Raw genomic sequence first — 22,259 nt, 5'->3', positions numbered from 1 at the left:
GACAACTCACTTAATTAATATCTAGCTCCAAGAGTAGTACCACTCAACTTCATCGTCATGTCGGACTAAGTCCACCTGCAGGGTTTAACATGACAATCCTTATGAGCTCCTCTTGGGACATTCTCAACCTAGATTACTAGGACACAGTTTCTTTCTATAATCAACAACACACATTATAAGTGATATCATTTGCCAACTTATCGAGCTTATTGATTTATCGAACTAAATCTCACCCATTGATAAATTAAAGAAATAAATATCAAATATATGTGCTTGTTATTATATTAGGATTAAGAGCACACACTTCCATAATAACTGAAGTCTTTGTTCTTTTATAAAGTCACTATAAAAAGAAACGACCTCTAATGGTCCTACTCAATACACTCTAAATGTACTAGTGTAATTATATAGTTAAGATAAACTAATGCCTAATTACACTACGACCTTCCAATGGTTTGTTCATTTCCATCTTGGTCGTGAGCTACTGTTTATAATTTATAAGGTACTGATAACATGATCCTCTGTGTGTGACACCACACACCATGTTATCTACAATATAAATTAATTGAACAACTACATTTATCATAAATGTAGACATTTGACCAATGTGATTCTTATTTCTAGATAAATGTTTATACCAAAAGCTTAGGCTTTTAGTATACATCCTAACACATTCACCTACCAACGAACGAGTGGCGTCATCCTGATGACGCCGAGCCACGCTCCCCCAAACATCAGATCAAGATTCAAGGACCGCTAGCACTAGTCTAGGCTGATGCTTGGCCCCGCACGGTGACCATTTCTCCTGGAGAGCTCACGGACGGATATACTCAGAAGTCCACTGGGGTATATATATTATCATTATGTTTGCTTGCGTATTTCTTAGGGGTGTCAATTCGGATGGGTTGGGTGGGTTCGGGTTGGGTTGAAAATCAGTTTTTTAAAAAATTACCCAACCCGAACTCGACCCGAACCCGACTCTAACCCAAAACCTATAAACTCGAATCCGAACCCGTTCCAACCCGCCAACCCGATTTTATTTTTAATTATTCTTTTATTTTTTTTATTAGTCTAAAAAAAAATAAAAGCATGAATCTCATTTGATGGTATCCAGGTAATGTTTAGTTCCACTAACTCTAATAAACTAAATAAAGTTGTTGTCGTACCCTTCTCACACCCAATGCCATTGTTATTGCAGAAGAAGATATTTGATGTTCTCTACAGGATAGCAGACATTCCTTTCTTGAAACCATACCAGATAAAAATCATTGTATGTGCTATTATCTATAAGATTTTCCTATTTATATTCCTATCTTAAATCCAGATTAGTCCTTTCACATTTGATGACTGGTTTTGGAGCAGGATGTTATTGAGAAGGCAGAGAAACAACCTACCGTCACCATTGGAGTTCTGGTGTCCACGGTAGTGGTATTTTCCACTGTCATAGTCAGGATTCTCTTTGGTAGCAAAAAGAAACCTCAGGTGAGTCGTTGAGAGGCTTTCAATCTGGCTTGAATCTAACTAGTTGATGTTCTATCTTTAGATATATCTAGGTGTTGACTTTCTAAACCTTGCATTTTACAGAGACAAGTCTCAGCACCGTCTGCTTCCAAAACCAAGTCAGCCGAAACTGTTGGGAATGATTCTCCAGGCACTAATGAAGAGAAAGAAGAGATCAAGAGAATGTAAAAGTTGATGATGCATCTGCTCCTCGAGCTCGGAAATCCAGAACTCCAGAAGGGAGACCTGAGGTAGCAAGCTCGATCTTCAAATTTTGTGAGATGTTCACAGTTCAGATATGCGTTGCGTTGTTAGGCTTTCCAGTGGCGGCTGAAGCACACATTTTCCAATTAAAAGTTAGCTTTACAATTTGTCCTTGAATTTGTGGACTAGAAATTTGTGGCTTATATAATTTCTTGTAATTTGCTTCTTTGAACAATTATTTTTAGAGTTAACATAGCTTCTTGTAATTTGCTTAGTTAAACATTCTTAGAACTTTTATTATGAAAAAACATTAATTTATTTTTAATATACTGGCATGTTTATCATCTAGGAGAAAAATCAAAAGGGCATTTTTCTTCTACAAATTCCATTTTGATTTTTTATCAAATGGCATCCCATTTCATCAACTCGTGTAAAATGACACAATTATGTCCTACTGTGTTCTCACTATTAATTTTTATTTATATTTTTTTGTTTAAATCTTGAATTGGGGATGTGTAGCAAACTATAGTTATTTTATTATTATGATTTTATAATTTTTACAATTGAGTTATAGAGTTATTCTATAGTTATAAATTTATAATATAATTATGACAGTTATGATTTAGTTGAAGACAATAATTTGCAGGAGACCAGAACCATACTTTATCAACATGAATCTCATTTGCATAATCAAAACCATCAAAGCCAACTAAAATAACTAGGAGCAAATGGAACCATACTTGTACTCTCGATGCTTTGACTAGGAGCAAATGGAACACAAAATGATAAAATCTGAAAATCACCCATAAGCCATAACAACTCCATTGCATAACCAAAATATTGAACCCATTTTCTAAGCTCATCCTAAATACCAATGCTTGACTACTTGCAAATGGAAAAGAAACCACCGATTACAACATCATGAATCATAAGGCAAATCTAAATGCCATTGGTTTGCCATTGGCTAGGTTTGGAAATACCTCAATGTCTCACAAATTCCAAGAGTCCAGGAGGTCACCATCCTAACATCCTTCAAAACACACTCTTTCAAAAAAGGGCAAAACAAATACAATCTTACCACTCTGAGCACTTGAAAACATCAAATCAACAACAATTTTTGTAAACATAATTTACAGGAAAGAAAGAAAGCTCCCAAGGGATCTTATAAGCTTGTACCTTCGTTTTTGGAGCCAGGCTAGCCATAAGAGCTGCAGCACAACAGCAGCATTGCCAACATTGCTTTCTTCAATGAAATTGATGGTGGAGTTTATCACGAGCAACACTACAATACCGACAAAATCTTGCCAGTCTGGGGGTTTTCCACTGCCGTTGGCCAAGGCAATGGCCATGATGGCAGCCATTTCCATCACCCATGAAAGGGGGTTCCACATGAAACCCAAAAATTAACTTTTAAGGCAATCCAAAAGGATTAAAGGTTAATACAACTATGTCTATACAAGTAAAAGATCCTATAGAGTCAAGAGTCTATACAAGAAAATTTATGATATCAATACAAAATAAAAAAGTTTTCAAGCTTCACAAAATAACTTTCCGTTTCAAGCTCCACTTCTCCATTGTTTTACTCCTCCTTTGTACCGAGTCAAACCTTGAAACAAGCCAACAAGGTATGAAATAAACAAATTAAAATCTAAAAGATTTTTAAAAACCTATACTTAATAAACTTAAATGGTTTAATCAACTTACTTTTCATTAGAATCATTAATCATGTGTTGTAGTAGGTTTTGATCCAGTATCCTCATTTGTGAATAAATTCATAATATTTTCAGTCAAATCATTCAACCCCACCTCAGTAGTTTCTACAAAAACAAATATTAGTAAAACAAATAACTTTAAAATGAAAAAAAAACTACTTACATTTCCCTCCAGCTAACCAATCTCTATAACAAACTAATGCCTCAACAACATCAGGCTTCATTACACTGCGATATTGGTCAAGTATCCTACCACCGGTGCTAAAAGCCGATTCAGAAGCAACTGTAGAAATTGGAACACTCAAGATATCTCTAGCCATTTGTGCAAGGTCAGGATACCTAAATTGGTGAGCTTTCCAAAACCCGAGAACATCCAATTTTGTTATTCTATCAATTGTTGGTTCTTCCAAATATAGCTCTAATTGACTCTTTTGAGCTCTGCCAATGAATTCTAAACTTTGAAAAGTGTCAAATTCCTATATCATAAATGAAATGTATTAGTAACACTGTAACAAGTAGTAAAAAATAGTGAGGAAATGTAAAAAAATCATCAATAGTACCTTCAAAACATCCATGCATCCACTGCCTAAATTTAGAGCAAGAGAAGCATTATCATCAATGGCACTATGAGAGCTTGAAGATGCATTGCTAGTACTTACCTTGGAAGCAATACCCATGTGCATATATTCCTCAAACAAAGAAACCAATTTGGATCTTACAAGACTTAATTCATTACTACCATGTCCATATAACTTGTTGTAACAAAACTCAACAAATTGCTTCTTGAACCTCGGATCAACTATCACGGCAATGGCAAACAAAATGTTATAATCTTTCCAGTACTTATCAAATTTATAAAACATCCGATTGACCATTGATCTCATGAAATCATCAGAGCTTTGCAAGGCTTGACTTATTGTCAACTGAACCATAAAGATACGAGGAAAGTAAAGGTTGGCAGTAGGATATTTCACTCCAGAAAGCAAAGTTGTTGTCTCATAGAAAACCTCAAGGAATTTGAATATTTTTTCAACTTGTCCCCACTCATCAACCGATGGACAATGTGTGAAATTAGTATCAACCAATCTCAAATGATTAAAAGCACGTCGATAATACATGGCACTAGAAAGCATCAAATATGTAGAATTCCATCTAGTAGGAACATCTTGCCTTAGTGATTTCTTAGAATCAAGTGAAGTTTGGGTAACCGATTCTATAAACTTTTGCTTCCTCACTTGACTGCCTTTCACATACTTTACACATTCACAAATTTTATCAACAGAACTATCAATTCTTTTCAAACCTTCTTGCACAATTAAATTGAGAATGTGTGCACAACAACGAACATGCAAAAACTCGCCACCACTCACTAATGAACAATTTAAACCAAGTTGATCCCTTAAAAGGCCAACAAACACATCATTTGCAGCCGCATTGTCTAATGTAATTGTGAAAACCTTTCTCTGAATTCCCCAAACATTGAATAAACTATTAATTTTATCACACAATGTAATACCAGAGTGAGGTGGAGCCATGTAAGAGAAGTTAATTATCCTTTTTTGTAAAACCCAATTAGAATCAATGAAATGTGCTGTCAGACATATATAACCATCAGTGGCAATAGAAGTCCACAAATCAGAAGTGAAACAAATTTTTCCAGGGCATGAATGCATTTCTTGAGCTATTCTATTACATCCATTTTTATGCATCTTGAGAATATCAGTCCTTGCGGTGTTTCTAGTGAAATAATTTACTTGAGGTTCCAAATACGTAAAAATAGATCTAATTGTCTCATATTCCACAAATTGAAAAGGTAAATCATGCTTCACAATTGCTAAGATTAGCAACTCTCTAAATCTTTCTTGGTTAAACCGTTGTGACCTAATGACAAGACTTTTATCACCTTGTTCTAACAAAGATTGAGCAATATCACTAGTTTTTTTGTTTAGGACACTGATTAAGGATATGGCGTCGGAGATTACCTATACCCATGCTACTTTCCGCTTTGTATGTAATCCCACAAGCTTTACATTTGCAACGCAAATCTTCTCCCTCTATTTTAGGAAGCATCTCAAAATATTGCCACCACTTTGATTTCAAGACTCTCTTCCATTTGCCACTTCCGGAGGCCTTGCCTTGCGAAGACGTTTCTTCATCTACATTTAAATCCCTCGTAGTCGTAGATACAGCTGGTGCACCCTCCGGTTCCTCCTCCTCCTCCTCACTATTCTCCTCTTGATCGAGATCAATAGGTTGAGAATTCATGTTGTCAATGACGATGTTGGAGAAATAGAAGAGAATCGTGAACCCCCTTCCTTCGACAGCCCAACCCCTGTGAGGCTGTGACCCTGTCGATTGTCATGGACTCGCGGTTTCGGTGTCGCACTGTCGCCTGCCTCCTAGCGCCTAAACTCCCGAGTTCCGATTCTTCCGAAGGAGGAAGGGCGAAGGCTGAAGTCCCGAACCGAAGTTGCGTCTCTCGGTCTCTGGCTCTCTGCGACGTTCTGTGAACTGCGAAGTGCGAACCGTAGCCCTAACTAAGCCCTTGATTAAAAGATTAAAAGTTAAAACATTAAATAACAAAATGGTTTGGTCTAGTGGGTTCGGGTTGGTTCGGGTTTATGGGTGACCTGATTCTTAATTCAGGTCAACCCAGGTTGACCTGAACCCAACCCAACCTGGAAAAAAAAATCGGGTCAGATTTCGGGTTCAGCCCAAACTGACCCTAATCCAAAAACCCCAACCTTAACCCAATATTTTTCGTGCCGACTCGGGTCGGGTTATCAGGTCGAGTTCATTTTTGACACCTCTAGTATTTCTCGACCGACACTCTTTAACTTATTTTTATTACAGTTTTGGGTCGAAAACCTAGCAATGTGCCAGAGGTTGGCCTTCCTGGAGCATGAGCTACAGCAGCTGCATGCTTCGAGTAGACCATCAGAAACCTCCCAGGCTCATCTTGAGCAACTGGCAGTGGACGTGGCTCATTTGAAGGCCGACCTGGAAATGAGCTCTGAGCAGCTAATGGGCTTCGAGCGGGCACTCAATGTGGAGAGGAACAGGAATAATGATCAAGCCTTACAAATTGAGCGGCTTACCAAGCTGGCCAATACTTTTGAATCTAAGATCAACTCCGCCAACGCCAGGAAGCTCCAAACCATCGAGGACTTAGACATCAAAGACAAGGAGGTTCGGATTTTGACCCAAAATCTCAAGGAGGCTAAGGTTGCTCTCACGACCAAACATGATAGTCGATCTGTAGAGCTAGGGGTGTAAATGAGCCAAGCCGCTCGTGAGCTATTCGAAGCTCGATTCGATAAAAGCTCGTTTAATTAGGCTCGTTAAGATAAACAAACCAAGCTCAAGCTTCACAATATTTGGCTCGTTAGCTCGTGAACATGTTCGTTAAGCTCATGAATCAATTTTTAAATAAAAAATAATAGTTTTGATATTGAATTTATAGATTTTACACTCTACTTATGAAAAAACATACACAAATATATTAAATTTATTAATTAGAATAAAATTATAAATTTTAACAAGAATATTATAATTTTTTTAAATATATAATTTAGTTTTTAATGAATATTAAAATTTATAATTTATATTTATTAAGCTCGTTTAGGCTCAATAAAAGCTCGAATAAGCTCGTGAGCCATGAATATATTCGTTAAATAAAGCTCGAGCTCGGCTCAATTATAAACGAGCCAAACTCAAACATTCAAAAGTTCGGTTCAGCTCGGCTCGATTACACCCCTATGTAGAGCAAGCAGCTACAAAGTTCCAGCTTGATGCCAAAGATGTCGAGCTGGCTTTGTTGAAAATAGAATTGGAGGCGTCCCGAGCAACCTTCAAGACGTACCAAGAGGAAGAGCCTGGACGGTTTGAAGTTTTTAAGCACAACTATCTCCGTTCTGACCCTTTCAATGACAAGCTCACAGATCAGGCTCTTCGCCTCTTCAATTGTAGCATTGATGGGACTCTTCAACAGCTGAAGGACGGTGATTATCTCTCTTCAGTGTTGACCAATAAGATTATAAATAGGGAGAAGCTTACCGAGTCGCTGCCGAATGATGTGCTTGACTACTTCGACTAGTCTTCTTTTTAGTTTTTTAGGTTGCCTTTTGTATTCCCCCCTAATAGTTTGTAAAAATGTCTAAGTATAAATGAACGTGCACTCATTCGGTAGTTTCCTAGCTTTTGTTGTAGGGCATTGTTAAATATTCCAAGTGTGAATCCTTGCGCTTCCGTTCATCCATGTAATTATTTGCTAAGACATTTGGTTGATCATTTCAGAGTAGGTTGGATGACCTTTTTACTTTTTTAATCGAAGATCTCGATGACATCCTCTAATTTTATATTTGCCACTCGACTATTGAATTAGGGTTTATAGTCGTCGCTCGACTCACCATTAACATTCTTCTCGAGTTCTAGCCGCCACTTGGCTTAATTTGGTGTAGACTCTCGGGTTTATAGCCACCGCTCGGTTATTGACTCGTCGACTCTCGAGTTTATAGTCATCGCTCGACTTTAGTTGGATTAGACTCTTGGGTTTATAGTTGCCGCTTGGCTATTGACTCGTCAACTCTTGAGTTTATAGTTGTCGCTCGACTTAGGTTGGTGTAAACTCTCGAGTTTATAGCCGCCGCTCGGCTGTTGACTTGCTGACTCTCGAGTTTATAGTCGCTGCTCGACTTTTTGGTGATGAAGGACAGGAGTTTATAGTCGCCGTTCGACTTTATTTGGCATAGACTCTTGGATTTATAGTCGTCGCTCGGCTTTTGATTCGTCGACTCTTGAGGTTAGAGTCGCCGTTCGACTTTGGTTGGCGTAGACTCTCGGATTTATAGTCATCGCTTGGTTGTTGACTCATTGACTCTTGAGTTTATATTCGTCACTCAACTTTGGTTGGTGTAGATTCTCAAGTTTATAGTCGTCGCTCGACTGTTGCCTCGTCGACTCTCGAGTTTATAGTCGCCACTCGACTGTTGATATTCATTGCTCAAGGGTTTATAGTCGTCGTTCGCATTTTAACTTGGTCGATCAACGTAAGAGTCTGGGACACTTGGGATTTTTATTCATCGTTCCCCTGCAATTACAGAATATACATTTATACAAGTGTATCTGAATTTAACCACGCACCTCTTACCCAACCCTATAGGGCTGGAGATGGTTTGTGCTCCAAGGCCGCTCGAGATTTCTCCCAATTTCGTCTTGTAAATAATAAGCTCTCGAGCAAAGCTTCCGAATGACTTTATACGGTTCTTCCCATGGGGATTCTAGTTTGGTGACGTCACCGATCGACTTAACTCTTTTTCATACAAAGTCACCGACCTATAATTTTTCATTTTTAGTTTTAATCTTGTCGAGATCTTCTAATCGACAAGATATAGCTAAGGTTGATTTTAACACTTTATTTTCTTTTTCTAATTTACAGTAATTTTTTGATAATGGTTTTATAAACTAAAATGACTTGTTAGGAGGAAGAGATCGTACCTGACTTACCTTGTTGATCTCGCAATCTGAAGCTCCCCCTGAAGTGCTGCTTTCTTCCGATGTCGCTCCCCATTCATCGATGCTCATTTCGGATGAGCTTGCTTCGTCTTTGTTTTCTTGGTGACTTGCCACTAGCACAAGTTCGGCGAGGGCTTCAATCTCTAACTCGGACGATGTTTCGTCCCACGTCGCCTTTAGATTATGCTTGGTATAGGTTGCCTTCTTATTCTGTTCTTTGTCCTTGCCCTTATCCTTGCTCTTCAATTTAAGACAGTTGTCTTTCATGTGCCCTTCTTCATTGCAGTGGTAGCATCTTATCTTTTTTTTTTTCTTTTTCACCCTACACTTGATTAAATCTTTTATATTTAAATAATTTTTTAAATCTACCTACCATGAATGTCATTTCATCGTCTTCGAGAGAAGATTCAGAATCTCATTCGTCCATCTTTGCCTTCAAGACAATATTATGCTTTGGCTCCTTCTTCAGATCTGCACATCTCGTTTCATGGACTTCAAAAGTTGAAAACATTTCTTCTAAAGTACTTGATTCTAGATCTTTAGATATATAATAAGCATCTACTAATGATGCTCATTCAGTAGTTCTAGGAAATACGTTAAGTGCGTACCTTAGCAAATCTCGGTTGCTTACTTTTTCTGTGAGATTCGTGAGTTCAGTAATGAGTTCCTTGATTCTTAAGTAGAGGTGTGCAACTGCTTCACCTTCTTCTAAACGGAGGTTGCTGATCTAGTTCCAAAGCAGGTCTCGTCTCGCTAGTTTTGCCTCCGATGTCTCTTTGTGTAGTTCTAGGAATTTCTCCCAGAACTCCTTAGCTGATTCGTAGGCTTCGATATGGTTGAATTCTTGAGGTGGTAAAACGCTAAGTAGATGAAACTCCGCTTTGCCGTTTTCCACGAAGTCAGCTTGCTCCTTTTTATCCAATAATATTCTTCTTTGTCTTTCGGGGCTACAAAATCATATTTCATAATTATTAATAATTCAAAATCTGTTTAAAAAAAAATACCTCCATCTGTTTTTCCCAGCTCGCGAATTCACCCTCGAACTTCGATGGGTTGATGCTCGGTCCGACCATCTCGTGTGCTTCATTCGACGATTAGTCCTCCTAAAACAAACCCGCTCTGATACCAATTATAGGACCCTTGGCGGCCGGCTAGAGGGGCGAGTGAATATCCCTATAAAAATAACACGAACCTTCCTTGAATGTTATAACTTAATTAACTAACACTTGTATAAATTAAATAAGAAACCAGAAAGAAGAGGCATAACAAGCTTTACTTGGTTACAACCGGGGAGGTTGTTAATCCAAGAAAATTGAAGCTCACTATCAAAGTCTCCTTTAGGCGGAGAAACCTCTTATAGTAGTTAAAGCGCTCAAAATGTAAAGCTAGACAAAGGAAATTGTTTACAAGTGTTCTGTCTAAGCTTCTAGGACAAGGGATGTATTTATAGCCCTAGTCGGGGTGCCTGGAAGGGTTCCAGACACCTGGAGGGGGATAAAATTTTATTTCCGTCTCAACGGATCACGTTTGACACGATCTGAATAATTTTCATGGTCCGGGCGCTCGAACCAAAGTTAACCTTATGTTAACTTGCTTGGGTTCGGGTCTTCCGCTCAGGCTTTGGCTCACTTGCTTGGGTCCGGGTCTTCCACTCTGGCTCCGGCTCTGCTTGCTTGGGTGATTTCGGCCATCCGGAATAGGGCTCACCCGAACCCATTTTCTGACCTTCTAGCAGTCTTCCGCTTCGGCTTCTCATTCCTCGGAAAATACCGCACGCGCCTCCTTCTCATCCGCTAGCATACTCTTCCACAACATTTCGTCCCTCGGACGTACTGAGCCTGTCGGCTCTCTCCTGTGTCGTCCTTCACACTAATTGCGTCTTTCGCTTGACTTCATGTGCTCCTAAGTTTATGCACACTTAGAAATAGGGGTTAAAAACCAATAGGACCTAACCTGACTTGGTTGATGACATCAAGACTACCTTGGGGGTACTAACAGATGACTTCTATCCAGCCGTCGTTCAGGGGCGACAGTTTGTTCAGATGGTGCCTCCTTTCTTCGTGTCGCTTGAGCTTTCTCCACGTTGATGTATTCGCTGGTGTGCCTGAGCAGGTGGTCAAAGTCTTTCGGTGACCTCCGGATAAGTGAGCGAAAGAATTCCCCCTAGGTAAGCTCCTGTGAGAAGGCATTCACCAATACCTCTGGGTTGATTGATGGGATATCCATGGCTACTTGGTTTAATAACTTGATGTAGGCTCTTAATGCCTCATTGGGCCCTTGCTTCACAACAAATAAATTAACGTTCGTCTTCTGGTGGCAGCGACTGTTGGCAAAATGATGTAGGAATGTCACTCAGAAATCCTTGAAGCTATGAATGGATCCGATTGACAGTCGTCTGAACCACCGTTGCGCTAATCCGGAGAGGGGTGGTGAGGAATACTCGACATTTCACTCTATCGGTGTACTAATGGAGTATGACCATGTTGTCAAACCTAATCAGATGGTCCTCTAAATTAGTTGTCCCATTATATTCCTCGATCATTAATGGTATATAATGTCACGGTAGTGGGTCATCCAGGATCCCCTAAGAAAATTATCCATTGATCCGTTCAGGCGAATCATCGGTCTTGGGTGCCTTTCCCTTCGGTCCGTCTCTCGTAGGCGTGTTGTCCGAAGAGGATCCTTGATCTCTACCTGCTCGACCTTGTTCCTCTAAAGGAGTATGGAACAACGCTAGATAAAAGGGGATCGACGCATTCGACGCATCCTCGTATGTGTCAGTTAGCTTTTTGTTGTGCCCCCGAACAGATATATTTTTCGCTCGATCTCTGTATCTGGCCTGCTGTCCCACTGATGACGCCATAGATTCATTCACGTGTCGCTCGACCATCGCCTGCTATTGTTGTTCCATCATCTTGGCAGCTCGGGCTTATATCAACATGTCCAACTCCTCCTTGGTCAGTGTCACCGTCGTGAGTTGTCTAACGCCCTCCATCTCCACGTCTCGGATATAGGCTACGTTCTCACAGACGACACCAATATGATCCTGTCTGAAAACAGTGAAGAAGGCTAGCTGGAGATGTAGCTCCTCGGTTGACTGCGTGAAGACTCCGCTTTGATCTACGACATAAGAAAAGTCAGTGCCGGGCCAAGGAAGGGGTCCCTGACGTTGACCCTCCAATGCTCAAGTTAGTCACTAGAACAGTAGAAAGACGACGGAGCAATCTAGTAGCAGTGAGAGCACAAGCACAAATAACAGATATCACATATCTCTTTTAGTGCATGAACCCCTCTTTATATAATGCTACAGTAGGCGGCATGCATGCTTCTCAAGATACAGACACATTTTACCAACTGTCTTATGAAAAGACTTGTCAGAAAAGTGTCTCTAACAACATACCTTAATAGGGCATGCAAATCCTTGATATGACAGTAGAAGTTTCCTTCGTACGATTTGCCTATTGACCATGTCCGATTGTCAACGGCATTATCTCCCAGAGGGATAATACGAGATATGGAAAGGTCCCATTGCTTGGCCGAGCGAGGGAGCCGCTCGACCTGGATTCCTTGCTCGATCAATCTTAGTTGCTCTTCTCCGTAGTACCTCAGTTCGGTAGATTGTTTCTTGTTTGACCGGACATGTGCTCCTATCAGCATAGCATTCTCTTGGATAGTTATGAGCCTCTGATGTTCTTTCCGTAGTGACCCTGGCCAGACAAGCGGTCCACTCATATAAGCCATTTGGCCAATTGACAGTTGGCGTGGACTTCCGCTCGGCTAGCCTTGGTGGGCCCTTTGATTCTCTCACATTCATCGTCTTAACTTTGATCTTTACGTTAACTGCTGATCCTACCTTTAACTTGATAGACACCCTTTACTATCGCATCATTAAATTTGAAATTACCTTATCAAATAAATTTTAATATCATAAAGCTTAGGTTAACTTAGCTCATTTACAATCGCACTTGTAGTGCACATTTAATCTACAACTCATTTGTGACCCCTAGATTTTCCCATCGGCCCTACATGATCTCAACCATCCATCCGTCATCATTTTGATAATAGTTATCCATCTGAATGCGACTATCCCTCTCATTGTACTAAAAAACAGATTATACTCAGAAGTTTCTCATAGGCTCATAGCTAGTCTCAAATGCGACTACCCCTTTTACTCAAATGCAAAGTATAGGGGCAATAAGTGAAGCGAGCAAATTCCAATTTTGGCAAACAAAAGTGAGGGCGAAGCAATCCATCACCGTCCATCTCATTTATCACGTATCTTGATGCAAACGTCTATCCTGTTGCCTTCTCTCATTGAACGGTGCAAAAAATTCCGCACAAACAATAAGGTGCGGGAGCGGTGGCCTATTCATCGTGTTTCCGTAGCGGCGCGTTCATTCTGCATTCCCCGGGCGCGTTCGAACCCGACCCTTCACTTTCGGACTCCGTCTCGTCCGCCACGATCGCGTCTCGATTTTAGGGTTCCGGCCGTGGGCGGCAGTGGCTCTGCCTAGCCGCAAGCATTCGAATCGAAGCAACCCTGCTACTTCTCCGGTTCGAGTTCTCGCAAGTTATCCTCCTCCCGCTCCTCTCCTCTATTTCCACTCTCTCCAGTTTGTCTGCCGAGTCGGAGAGTGCTTTCCCCCTCTGGTTTCAAGGATCCTGTCCGAGAGTTGTCTCATTGGTTGGTAAGAATCTGATTCTATGTGTTCTTTAGTTCGCGTCTGTCGACCGATTGCTTCCCCCCCTGTTCCTATGCCTTCCTGCTCCGCCTAATCTAGTAATATCTTTGTACAGTCGAAAGTTTGTTAACTAGTATAACTGAGGCGCGGATATGTTTGTATTTGATACTCAGTAGCTTAGTCTCAATTAGAAGTACAGCTAGATTGATATATTCAATCCTCAGTTGTCACTTTTAAAGTTTCGATTATGGTGAAATGAAAGATAGATCAGTGTCCCTTAAAAAAATTGGAAAAGGTTTTACCAGTTTAAACTTGGATGATATATATTGTTCTTGCTTATGTGTGGGAAGTAAGAAAGAGGATTATTTGATAATAACCTGCATTGGTCATGCTATATGGTGGGTCGTGACATGAAGTTGAACAGCTTGTGACCCGAGTTAACATTCTTTGCCGAATAATGTTATGCCTATTATGTGTTTAAATATAAATTTATTTGTTCGCTCTGGTGAATCAGAAATGGCATTGTGGAATAACCAAACATTATTTCCCGAGAATCTGTCACTGTACCTACTATGTTATTGGAAATTTTTGTTGAAATTGCTGTGTAACTTATAGGATTTACTAGCTTTAGCTCTACACATGTTCACACAGTAATTTCTGTACCATTGGTGATAGATTTTTTTTTTCTTAAAAAAGAAACTAGACAAATGTCATTATAATGATTGTCTGGTCAATGAAATTTTGTCTTTTTTTTGATCTTTTGAGAATATCTATTTTGGCTACAACTATTATTATAATCAATCCTTGTATGATGTATATGCTGCTGGGGTAGAATTGTTATGCTGAACAACTATAATCTCTTAGACACATGCATTGCCCTATGTTTTTACATCTTAATCATCACTGGGTTAAACATGAAGCTTACTATTGTTTTAGGTCTTTCATGTACATGAAGGAGCTTCCTGGAAATAGCCTCTTGTAAAAAGCAGGGTAAGGTTGCGTACAATGGATCCTTCCCCGGGATCCCGTGTAGCGGGAGCTTCGTGCACCGGGCTGCCCTTTTTATGTACATGAAGGAGCTTCAAATGATTGCTTTGACATTTGTGCGAGCTGTGCTTGTAGGAGTTAAGCATACTAGAATTAATGAATATATATAAACAACTTAGTTCAGAAAACTGCTTGATCTAATGTCCTTGTTTAGTCTTTTCTTCTATCTTTTTCCTTGTCTTTTTTAATGTCTTTGTATTTTTTTTCTTTCAAAAACTATTTTCTTTCTTCTGCAACTTTTGTGAAAAAGGAAGAGTTTTGGACTGTAGCCATGGCTTCTCTTAAGCATGGATCCTTACCATATTTTCTTTATTAGGTATAGGTCACAGGAGTGGAGTTTTTAGTTTGTATGTGTGTATTTTGAAAAAGAAAATGTTTAAACTTTTAAATGCTACAGTCTTGTAAAATTAAAACTAATAACTTACATATTCTATTTCTTTATGCATATGGATTCCTCTAGACTGAGGCTGCATGAGCCAAAGCAATGTCAAGATTCTTTTTTTTCACATTGATTTTCCCTATAACTTTACACTTTCTTTTCAAATTAGTAGCTTGAAGCTTCCAGTGCATGAGTGTTGTTTTCCTAAATTAGTAAATACTGTCAATTCCCATTGACACTTGTGTCCTTTTATTAAGCATTTGGCAATATGAATAACTTCTTGTTTTATCCATCAAATGCAGGGACATGGGTTTGTTTCGTAATTGCAAGTAGTGTGCCCTAAACTTCTGTTGCTAGAAAAGATATTCAATATATGAAAGTTATGATATGTACATCAAAATTTCCTTGCTTTCTGAACAAAAATAAAAAACAAGCATGAATATGAAACTTAGTTAATCAATTCATACTGCATGAAAGACCGGAATTACATTTCAATTATACATGATAATGGAGTGCAACAAGGAAGAAGCTATGAGAGCCAAGGATATTGCAGAGAAAAGGATGCAAAACCAAGATTTCATTGGGGCTCGGAAGTTTGCTCTGAAGGCCGAACAACTGTATCCCAGCATTGAGAACATTTCTCAGATGTTAACTATCTGTGATGTCCATATCTCTGCTGGGTGCAAGGTGAATGGACAAATGGATTGGTATGGAGTTCTCCAGGTTGAATTGAGAGCTGATGACTTGTCTATCAAGAAGCAATACCGTAAACTTGCTCTTTTACTTCATCCAGATAAGAATCAATTGCCAGGTGCTGAAGCTGCCTTCAAGTTAATTGGGGAAGCACACATGATTCTATCAGACCGTTCAAAAAGAGGCAATTATGATTCTAAAAGAAACAAGCCCAGTAAAGTTCCTCCTACTAGGCAGCATCCTCAGAGTTCAAGTGTAAAAACTCAGACTCAAAGTAATTTTAACACAGTTAACTTTAGTGGGATAAAACTTCAGCAGCAGCAGCAGTCTTCGTTTTCCAATTTTGAAAAGACCTTCTGGACAATATGCCCTGTTTGTGGAATACGATATCAGTATTACCGAAGCATTTTAAATAGATCCCTTCGCTGTCATAACTGTTTGCATTCTTTTGTTGCATACGATATGAATGATATGAATGTTAAACCCATGTCTTCAGTCCAACCCCCATCTAGTAGTCATGGAATGCAGAACAATCCAAGTCAGAAAGTTAATAGTAACGACCAACAAAGCCAATCTGGGGATGCATTTTCTGTCAAGTCAAGTTTAGACAATGGTCGTGAACATGCAGACAAGACGACAACCCTGACTGGAAGAAAAAGAAAGGGTGTTCATTCAAATGGCAGTGTTAGTGACAATGTAGTTGTGCAAAATGGTCGTCCTATTAAACACGGGACTAGTCAATATGGGGCATGCAGGTCTGGAGATGAAACTGATTTTGGCCCCAAGATGTCTCCTGTCCAAAGTTCCTTTGATTACCCTGATCCTGAATTTGGAAACTTTGACAAACTCCGGGATGCAAGTCAATTTTTTGTCAATCAAATATGGGCACTGTATGATAGTAATGATGGGATGCCTAGGTTTTATGTTCAAATAAAAAAGGTTTGTTCACCTGGTTTCATGTTGTTTTTTACGTGGCTTGAACATAATCCTAAAAATGAGGCTGAGGCTGCATGGACAAATGCAGAATTACCTGTTGCTTGTGGAAACTTCACGTTGGGTGAGACAGAATCTACTGAAGATAGGCTGTTGTTCTCCCATGTTGTTTCCTGGACAAAAGGGAAAAGCAGAGACTCCTATGATATTTATCCTAGAAAAGGTGATGTTTGGGCTATTTACAAGGGCTGGAGTAGCACTTGGAGCTCAAATACAGAGATTGCACAGTTGTATGAATATGAAATAGTAGAAATCCTTTCAGATTTTGCTTTGGGATCTGGAGTTAGCGTTATTCCCTTGGTATGGCTAGAAGATACTGTGAGCTTGTTTGTGCGAGCAAAGGAAAAAGAAATGCCCCCATTTGTGATTCCACCCAATGAAATACTTCGTTTTTCTCATTATGTTCCTTCATATAAGTTGATGGGTACTGAAAGAGAAGGTATTCCTGAGGATTGTTTGGAACTTGATTGTGCATCTCTTCCCATTAACTTCACAAAGATGTTTCCTTCTGTTAACTGCAGTGTTAGCACAATTAAAAATGTAAGTGGAAGTAGTTGGTCAAGTTTGAAATCCACTATGGATGAAAGACAAACTGGGACAAATACTTTTCAGGAAACCGAGAAGAGCAGAAGTCATGGTTCATTGTCAAATGGGATGAGAAAAGATGATGATTTGAAAAACGAGCACTCTAGTATAAGTCAGAATTTAAAACCTTCCGAAAATGTTCATAGTGAAGCCAAATTTCCAGAAGTAGACACTAGTGTCAAAGAAAATCTAGAGTCTGAACGTGTCCATGGAAGTGTCAATGGCAAGGATGACTCCCTTTTGGAGTCACCTTTTTCTCCTGCTATATATGAGTATCCTGATCCAGAATTTTACAACTTTGAACAAGGAAAAACAATTGCATCTGTCCAATGTGGTCAGATTTGGGCTTTCTACAGTGATGTAGATTCATTCCCCAAGTACTATGGTTTGGTAAAGGAGACTGAGTTGCACAATTTCAGAGTAAAAATTGCATGGCTTGACAGCTGCCCATGCCTAGCAGAGGAGAGAAGGTGGCACAAAGAAGGAATGCCAATTGGATGTGGAACTTTTGAGGTCGTTTCTCAATATGAGACATTTGATGATACTCATCTATTTTCTCATCTCACACATGCCAAGCTAGCTGGTAAAATAAATCATTACTTGATTGAACCTGGTGTTGGTGAAATTTGGGCAGTGTACAAAAATTGGAGTATTGGGTGGAGCATCTCAGATCTAAAAAATTGTGAGTATATTTTGGTAGAGATTTGTGAGCATATTCTTTCTGGCATGAAAGTCAATATCTTGGTGAAGGTAAATGGCTATAGATCTGTTTTTAAGCCTGAGGGTAATGCAGAAGTTGTGACCTCAATGGAGATTCCAGTGAGTGAATACATTAGATTCTCCCACCAAATACCTGCATTCAGACTAACAGAAGAAAGGGGTGGTGAGCTTCGTGGCTATTGGGAACTTGATCCGGCTTGTGTGCCAGGTGTTTTACTGGTCTCAGACCAAGAAATGCAGGGAAGTGAATGTTGAAGATTTCATCAGCAGTTCATTGGGACTCCTCAATTCAATGTGGGAATTATATGGGGGGCTTACAAATGCTTAAAGGTATAACACATTCTCTCTGACTGTTCTCCATATGTATCATGTCATTCCTCATCTATGGTTGTTAGCTGGATAGTTTTTTGGTCAATGTCTCAACATAATACTAAACTGAGGAGGCTAAACATAATCCAGTTTTGCTCTACCTTTGCACTTGCACGGGTATTTGCTAATATATGATAGTGATGCTTTTTTGAAGTTTGATGGGGTCTACACCCCGTAATGTTGTGAGACTCATTGTCGTTACACCAATGTGATTTAGCCTGGCCATGTAATCTACTGCAATTGAGGATTTTGTATGCCACAGCTTTGTGGAGGTTGATAAATTCTCTTTAGTGATTTTGTTCCTCTTCCTAGCTTCTTCAGATTGATATCTTCAATCTCTTATTTTTCATTAGCTTCAAATTTGTTATCTTTTTGATCAGTTATTAGGTAGCTGCTTGGTTGAAGTCGCATCATGATATGACAGATCAGCTGTATGGTGGATTAGCTTCTCAGCTCAATTGCTGGAAGTGTATGTTGGGTCTATTGCTCCATTTTCTCTATTTTCTCTACTAATGGTCTTTTTAACTTGCCATGGGCTGACAACACTGAACTGAGATGAGCACTAATTATGGGCTAATGAATAATTGCCCAACCATGGTCAATGAGTCTGTCTTGGAGTGAATTTACTCATGATCAACAGCGTTTGTTACCATTCATGGTCTAGTAATTCGTGGTTGATTTCCTTATTAGGTATGTATGCTTTGTGGTCTATGTCATCTATCCATCATAGTATAGCAAGTTTAAATTAATGGGAGAAATAATTTCCTTTTCTGCTACCATAACATTGTTCTAAATTTCACTTGCTCTGTCCATCATCCATCCAAGAACCCCCAATTTTAATCTTCCCAAATGAGGTGGCTTGAACAATAAATGAAACTTCAAAATACATTCTTGTCGGATTTTTGTATCAGTCTCCTTGCCTTCTCCTTTGATCCCTCTTCATCAATGTCATTGCCTCTCCTTCATTTGCCATGGGCTCTTCTCTCATTGTTCACATTGCCACTATGATGTTGCTCATCTGTCTTTACACATCCTCAGCTCTCATTCTTCATGGCTTTGTATTTTTCCATCTTTGTGACCACCCTTTTATATTCCATTTAGGAAACTTCAAGCTTAGTCATAGTTCTTCTTTGTACCCACAGTTTCAAATTGGATTGCCAATCTCACATATACCTTTGATGACCACTTCAGGCTAGAGATGGGAGGAGAGAGGGTTGTTAAAGGTCAAAAAGGAGAGAAAAGGACACAAGGTAGATTACTAGGTAATGGGAAGGAAAAATGGGAAAGGAGGTGGGAAGAGGAGAAAGGACCAAATTACTGATAAGTCATGTCTTCTTCCATCTCCTTCAACGTTGATGCTTATGATGCCACCTTCAACACCATCTCTTGCCATTCATTAATCCCCTTCCTCAATTGTGTTCAATATCACTAATGATAGAATCAACTGCTTGAAGATTGAGTGCATGATGGAATTAAGATTGAGTGTATTGTGGTAATGACGTTGCTCTGGCAGCACTGCATGTGCTCAGTCAGTCTTCCATTGTGCAGCTAGGTCATCCCTGTGTGCTTTGATTTGCAATGTACCTTGACCTTTAATGTGTGTTTACCTGCAGCTATGGTTAGAGAGGAGAGCAAAGGAGGGCATGGTGGGGATGATCTCAAGGTGGTTGTTAGAGAGAAGCACAGGATGCAACGCTGCAACGTCAGCATGGGCAGGGTTCTCGACCTAGCAAGAGCATAATAAGTTTTTCTTTACAGAATTCCCTCTTTTCCTTAGCTTCCGCCTATATTTGGGCAAAATAAAAATGACCTCCTCTACTAGGAATCACCTGCAATCCATTAATCATCAAAGTAATTAAGAGAAGGGACCATCCAATCTCCCTTTCTGCAAAATCTCTTAAAGTATTCACAAGTTTAACGAGTGGCTCTGCTATTATTGTGGGGCACATGCCTTATTATAATTTTTGGAAATCAATAGGGTACTCCTATATAATTAGGGAAGCTCTATGAAATTTTGAAACTTAAAAGAGACTTTTTGCAAGAAAAAAATTAGCTTCACTCACCCTTCAGGATCCAATATATTTATCCTTTCCCCTTGTGTTTCTGCATCATAGACATGACACGCGGACTCTCCTCTTCTCAGCTTGCCATATCTAGCCCCTCAAATCTTCAATGTCAGACCCCTTTTCTTATTGTGGAGAACGCCAAGTTTTGCCGTTGCCTTGATGGCCTTCATCACTGCTCCTTTGATGGCGGTGATGCTACTACCCTTCAACTGATCGACCTTGCATCTTCCTTTCCTCTCCTTCACCGGTGATGCCACTACCTAGGATCATGGTGGTCAGGATGGATCTTTGCCCTGAAGAACTTTCCGTGTCACATTCTATGTCTCTTAGGTCAGGGACAACTGCTAAGCTTCTACTTGGAAGGATGGTGTCGGCTTGTGTGTGTGTGTTTTTTGCTACTAATAGGCCTTTATCTTAAACAAAAAATGTTAATTGGCGCACAATACACTGTCTTAGAATGGATAATCTCATGATTTTATGATTGATTTGATTATGGTAATATGAAGGGGAGCTTTGGCACAATGGTAAAGTTGCTACCATGTGACTTAGAGGTTTCGTGTTCGAGTTTCGGAAACAACCTCTTGAAAAGTAAGGTAAGGCTGCATTGATGGGAGCTTCATGCATCGGGTTGTCCTTTATTTGGTTATGCTAATATGGTATACTTTGACAGTTTGTGTTCTAAACTTTTTTTTTTTGCTATTATGTTTCAGCCCTAAAATGTTTCCTTCATTTCATATATGGTTACTTCCACTTAACTTTATATGGTCTATTGAACCTTCATTACATCTAATTAATTCTACATAAATTTTCACATTATCAGGTGTTCAATCAATTCATTGAATTTGATATTCACTGGACAGGATGAAGGTAACATCCAACGGGAAGAAGTTTTAACAATGTGGAATCAGTCTTTTACATCCAATTATTATCCAGGTTCTCTGGAGCATGCCATGTGTTTGATGCTTCAATGTATGTATCCAACTAGTTTTGTTTACCATGATAACAACACTGGCTACTTAAATTTAGTGTGCTATGTAGAAATGCTAGGGGAGATTCTTGAACTTGGAAATGGATGATATTTTTTCTGCAACACTTCTTTGGTGAAATATAAGATAGGCTAACTTCTGTAACTATGGAACCTCTTTTCTACATTAAATTTGATGGTCCTTGAAAGCCAACAAATTATAGATTTTTTCCTTTTTCTTTTTGTGTATGTGATTGTCAAAGCTCTTGAATTATACATGCATTGACGACTAATATAATGCTGTGTTGAAAGGATTTTACATTTGTTTAGGTGCTCAGAAATCTTCATTCCCTACAACACCCAACATCATTTGTGTTGGCAATTTTATTTGTTATTAAGCAAAGGAATGCCATTTTGCTACTTGCTCAAAGTGCATCGAATGATCGAAGTATGCAAGTATCCTTTTTTTTCTCAGTAATACGCAGATCTTTCCCTTAATATGCATCTGAATTCATGTCAAGGTCTTTGGAAATGCTTTGGTTTTGAATCAAGTTGAGAACTTTTTATTTGTATTCTTTTTTCAGACCAATTGGTGGCAAATGGCTCTCTTTTGCTCGGATTCTGCTCTTTGTATACTTGTTCTGTGATTCATTATCTAATCATTAATATCTGTCCTATTCACTCTAGTCTCTTGTCTTTCCCAATAAAGAATGTATTTAATATAAATAAAAGAAGATTATGACATAGTAATAAAAATGTTTGCTAGCTATTTGATGCCTAATTTTATGTTAATTTATTAGAAGGATGGAAAGGAAACATCATTGGCCGCTT

General features: G+C 39.2%; 2 protein-coding genes across 8 annotated transcripts; both read left to right on the top strand.

Annotated features, from left to right (window-relative positions):
- Positions 1-1,110: 1,110 nt before the first annotated feature.
- On the top strand, positions 1,111-1,747 carry LOC121989608 (calnexin homolog). Its single transcript, XM_042543790.1, has 3 exons — positions 1,111-1,270; positions 1,363-1,482; positions 1,585-1,747. Exons 1-3 carry the CDS (start codon positions 1,118-1,120, stop codon positions 1,687-1,689), a joined length of 378 nt encoding a protein of 125 aa, XP_042399724.1. The 5' UTR covers positions 1,111-1,117; the 3' UTR covers positions 1,690-1,747.
- An 11,556-nt stretch (positions 1,748-13,303) lies between these two features.
- LOC121974962 lies at positions 13,304-21,912 on the top strand. Of its 7 annotated transcripts, none has more exons than XM_042526302.1 (4): positions 13,304-13,618; positions 15,341-18,359; positions 21,325-21,433; positions 21,759-21,912. In XM_042526302.1, the coding sequence occupies exon 2, from the start codon at positions 15,540-15,542 to the stop codon at positions 18,282-18,284; it is 2,745 nt and encodes a 914-aa protein (XP_042382236.1). In that variant the 5' UTR covers positions 13,304-13,618; positions 15,341-15,539; the 3' UTR covers positions 18,285-18,359; positions 21,325-21,433; positions 21,759-21,912. The 7 variants fall into 7 exon arrangements, with proteins under 7 accessions (XP_042382236.1, XP_042382218.1, XP_042382246.1 ...); XM_042526284.1 differs by having other exon boundaries at positions 21,285-21,433; positions 21,759-21,911; XM_042526312.1 differs by lacking the exon at positions 21,759-21,912 and adding an exon at positions 21,503-21,663.
- Positions 21,913-22,259: the final 347 nt, after the last annotated feature.

Source organism: Zingiber officinale, chromosome 1B (assembly GCF_018446385.1).
Source record: "Zingiber officinale cultivar Zhangliang chromosome 1B, Zo_v1.1, whole genome shotgun sequence".
Taxonomy (NCBI): Eukaryota; Viridiplantae; Streptophyta; class Magnoliopsida; order Zingiberales; family Zingiberaceae; genus Zingiber; species Zingiber officinale.
This window is presented reverse-complemented; position numbering and strand designations above follow the sequence as displayed.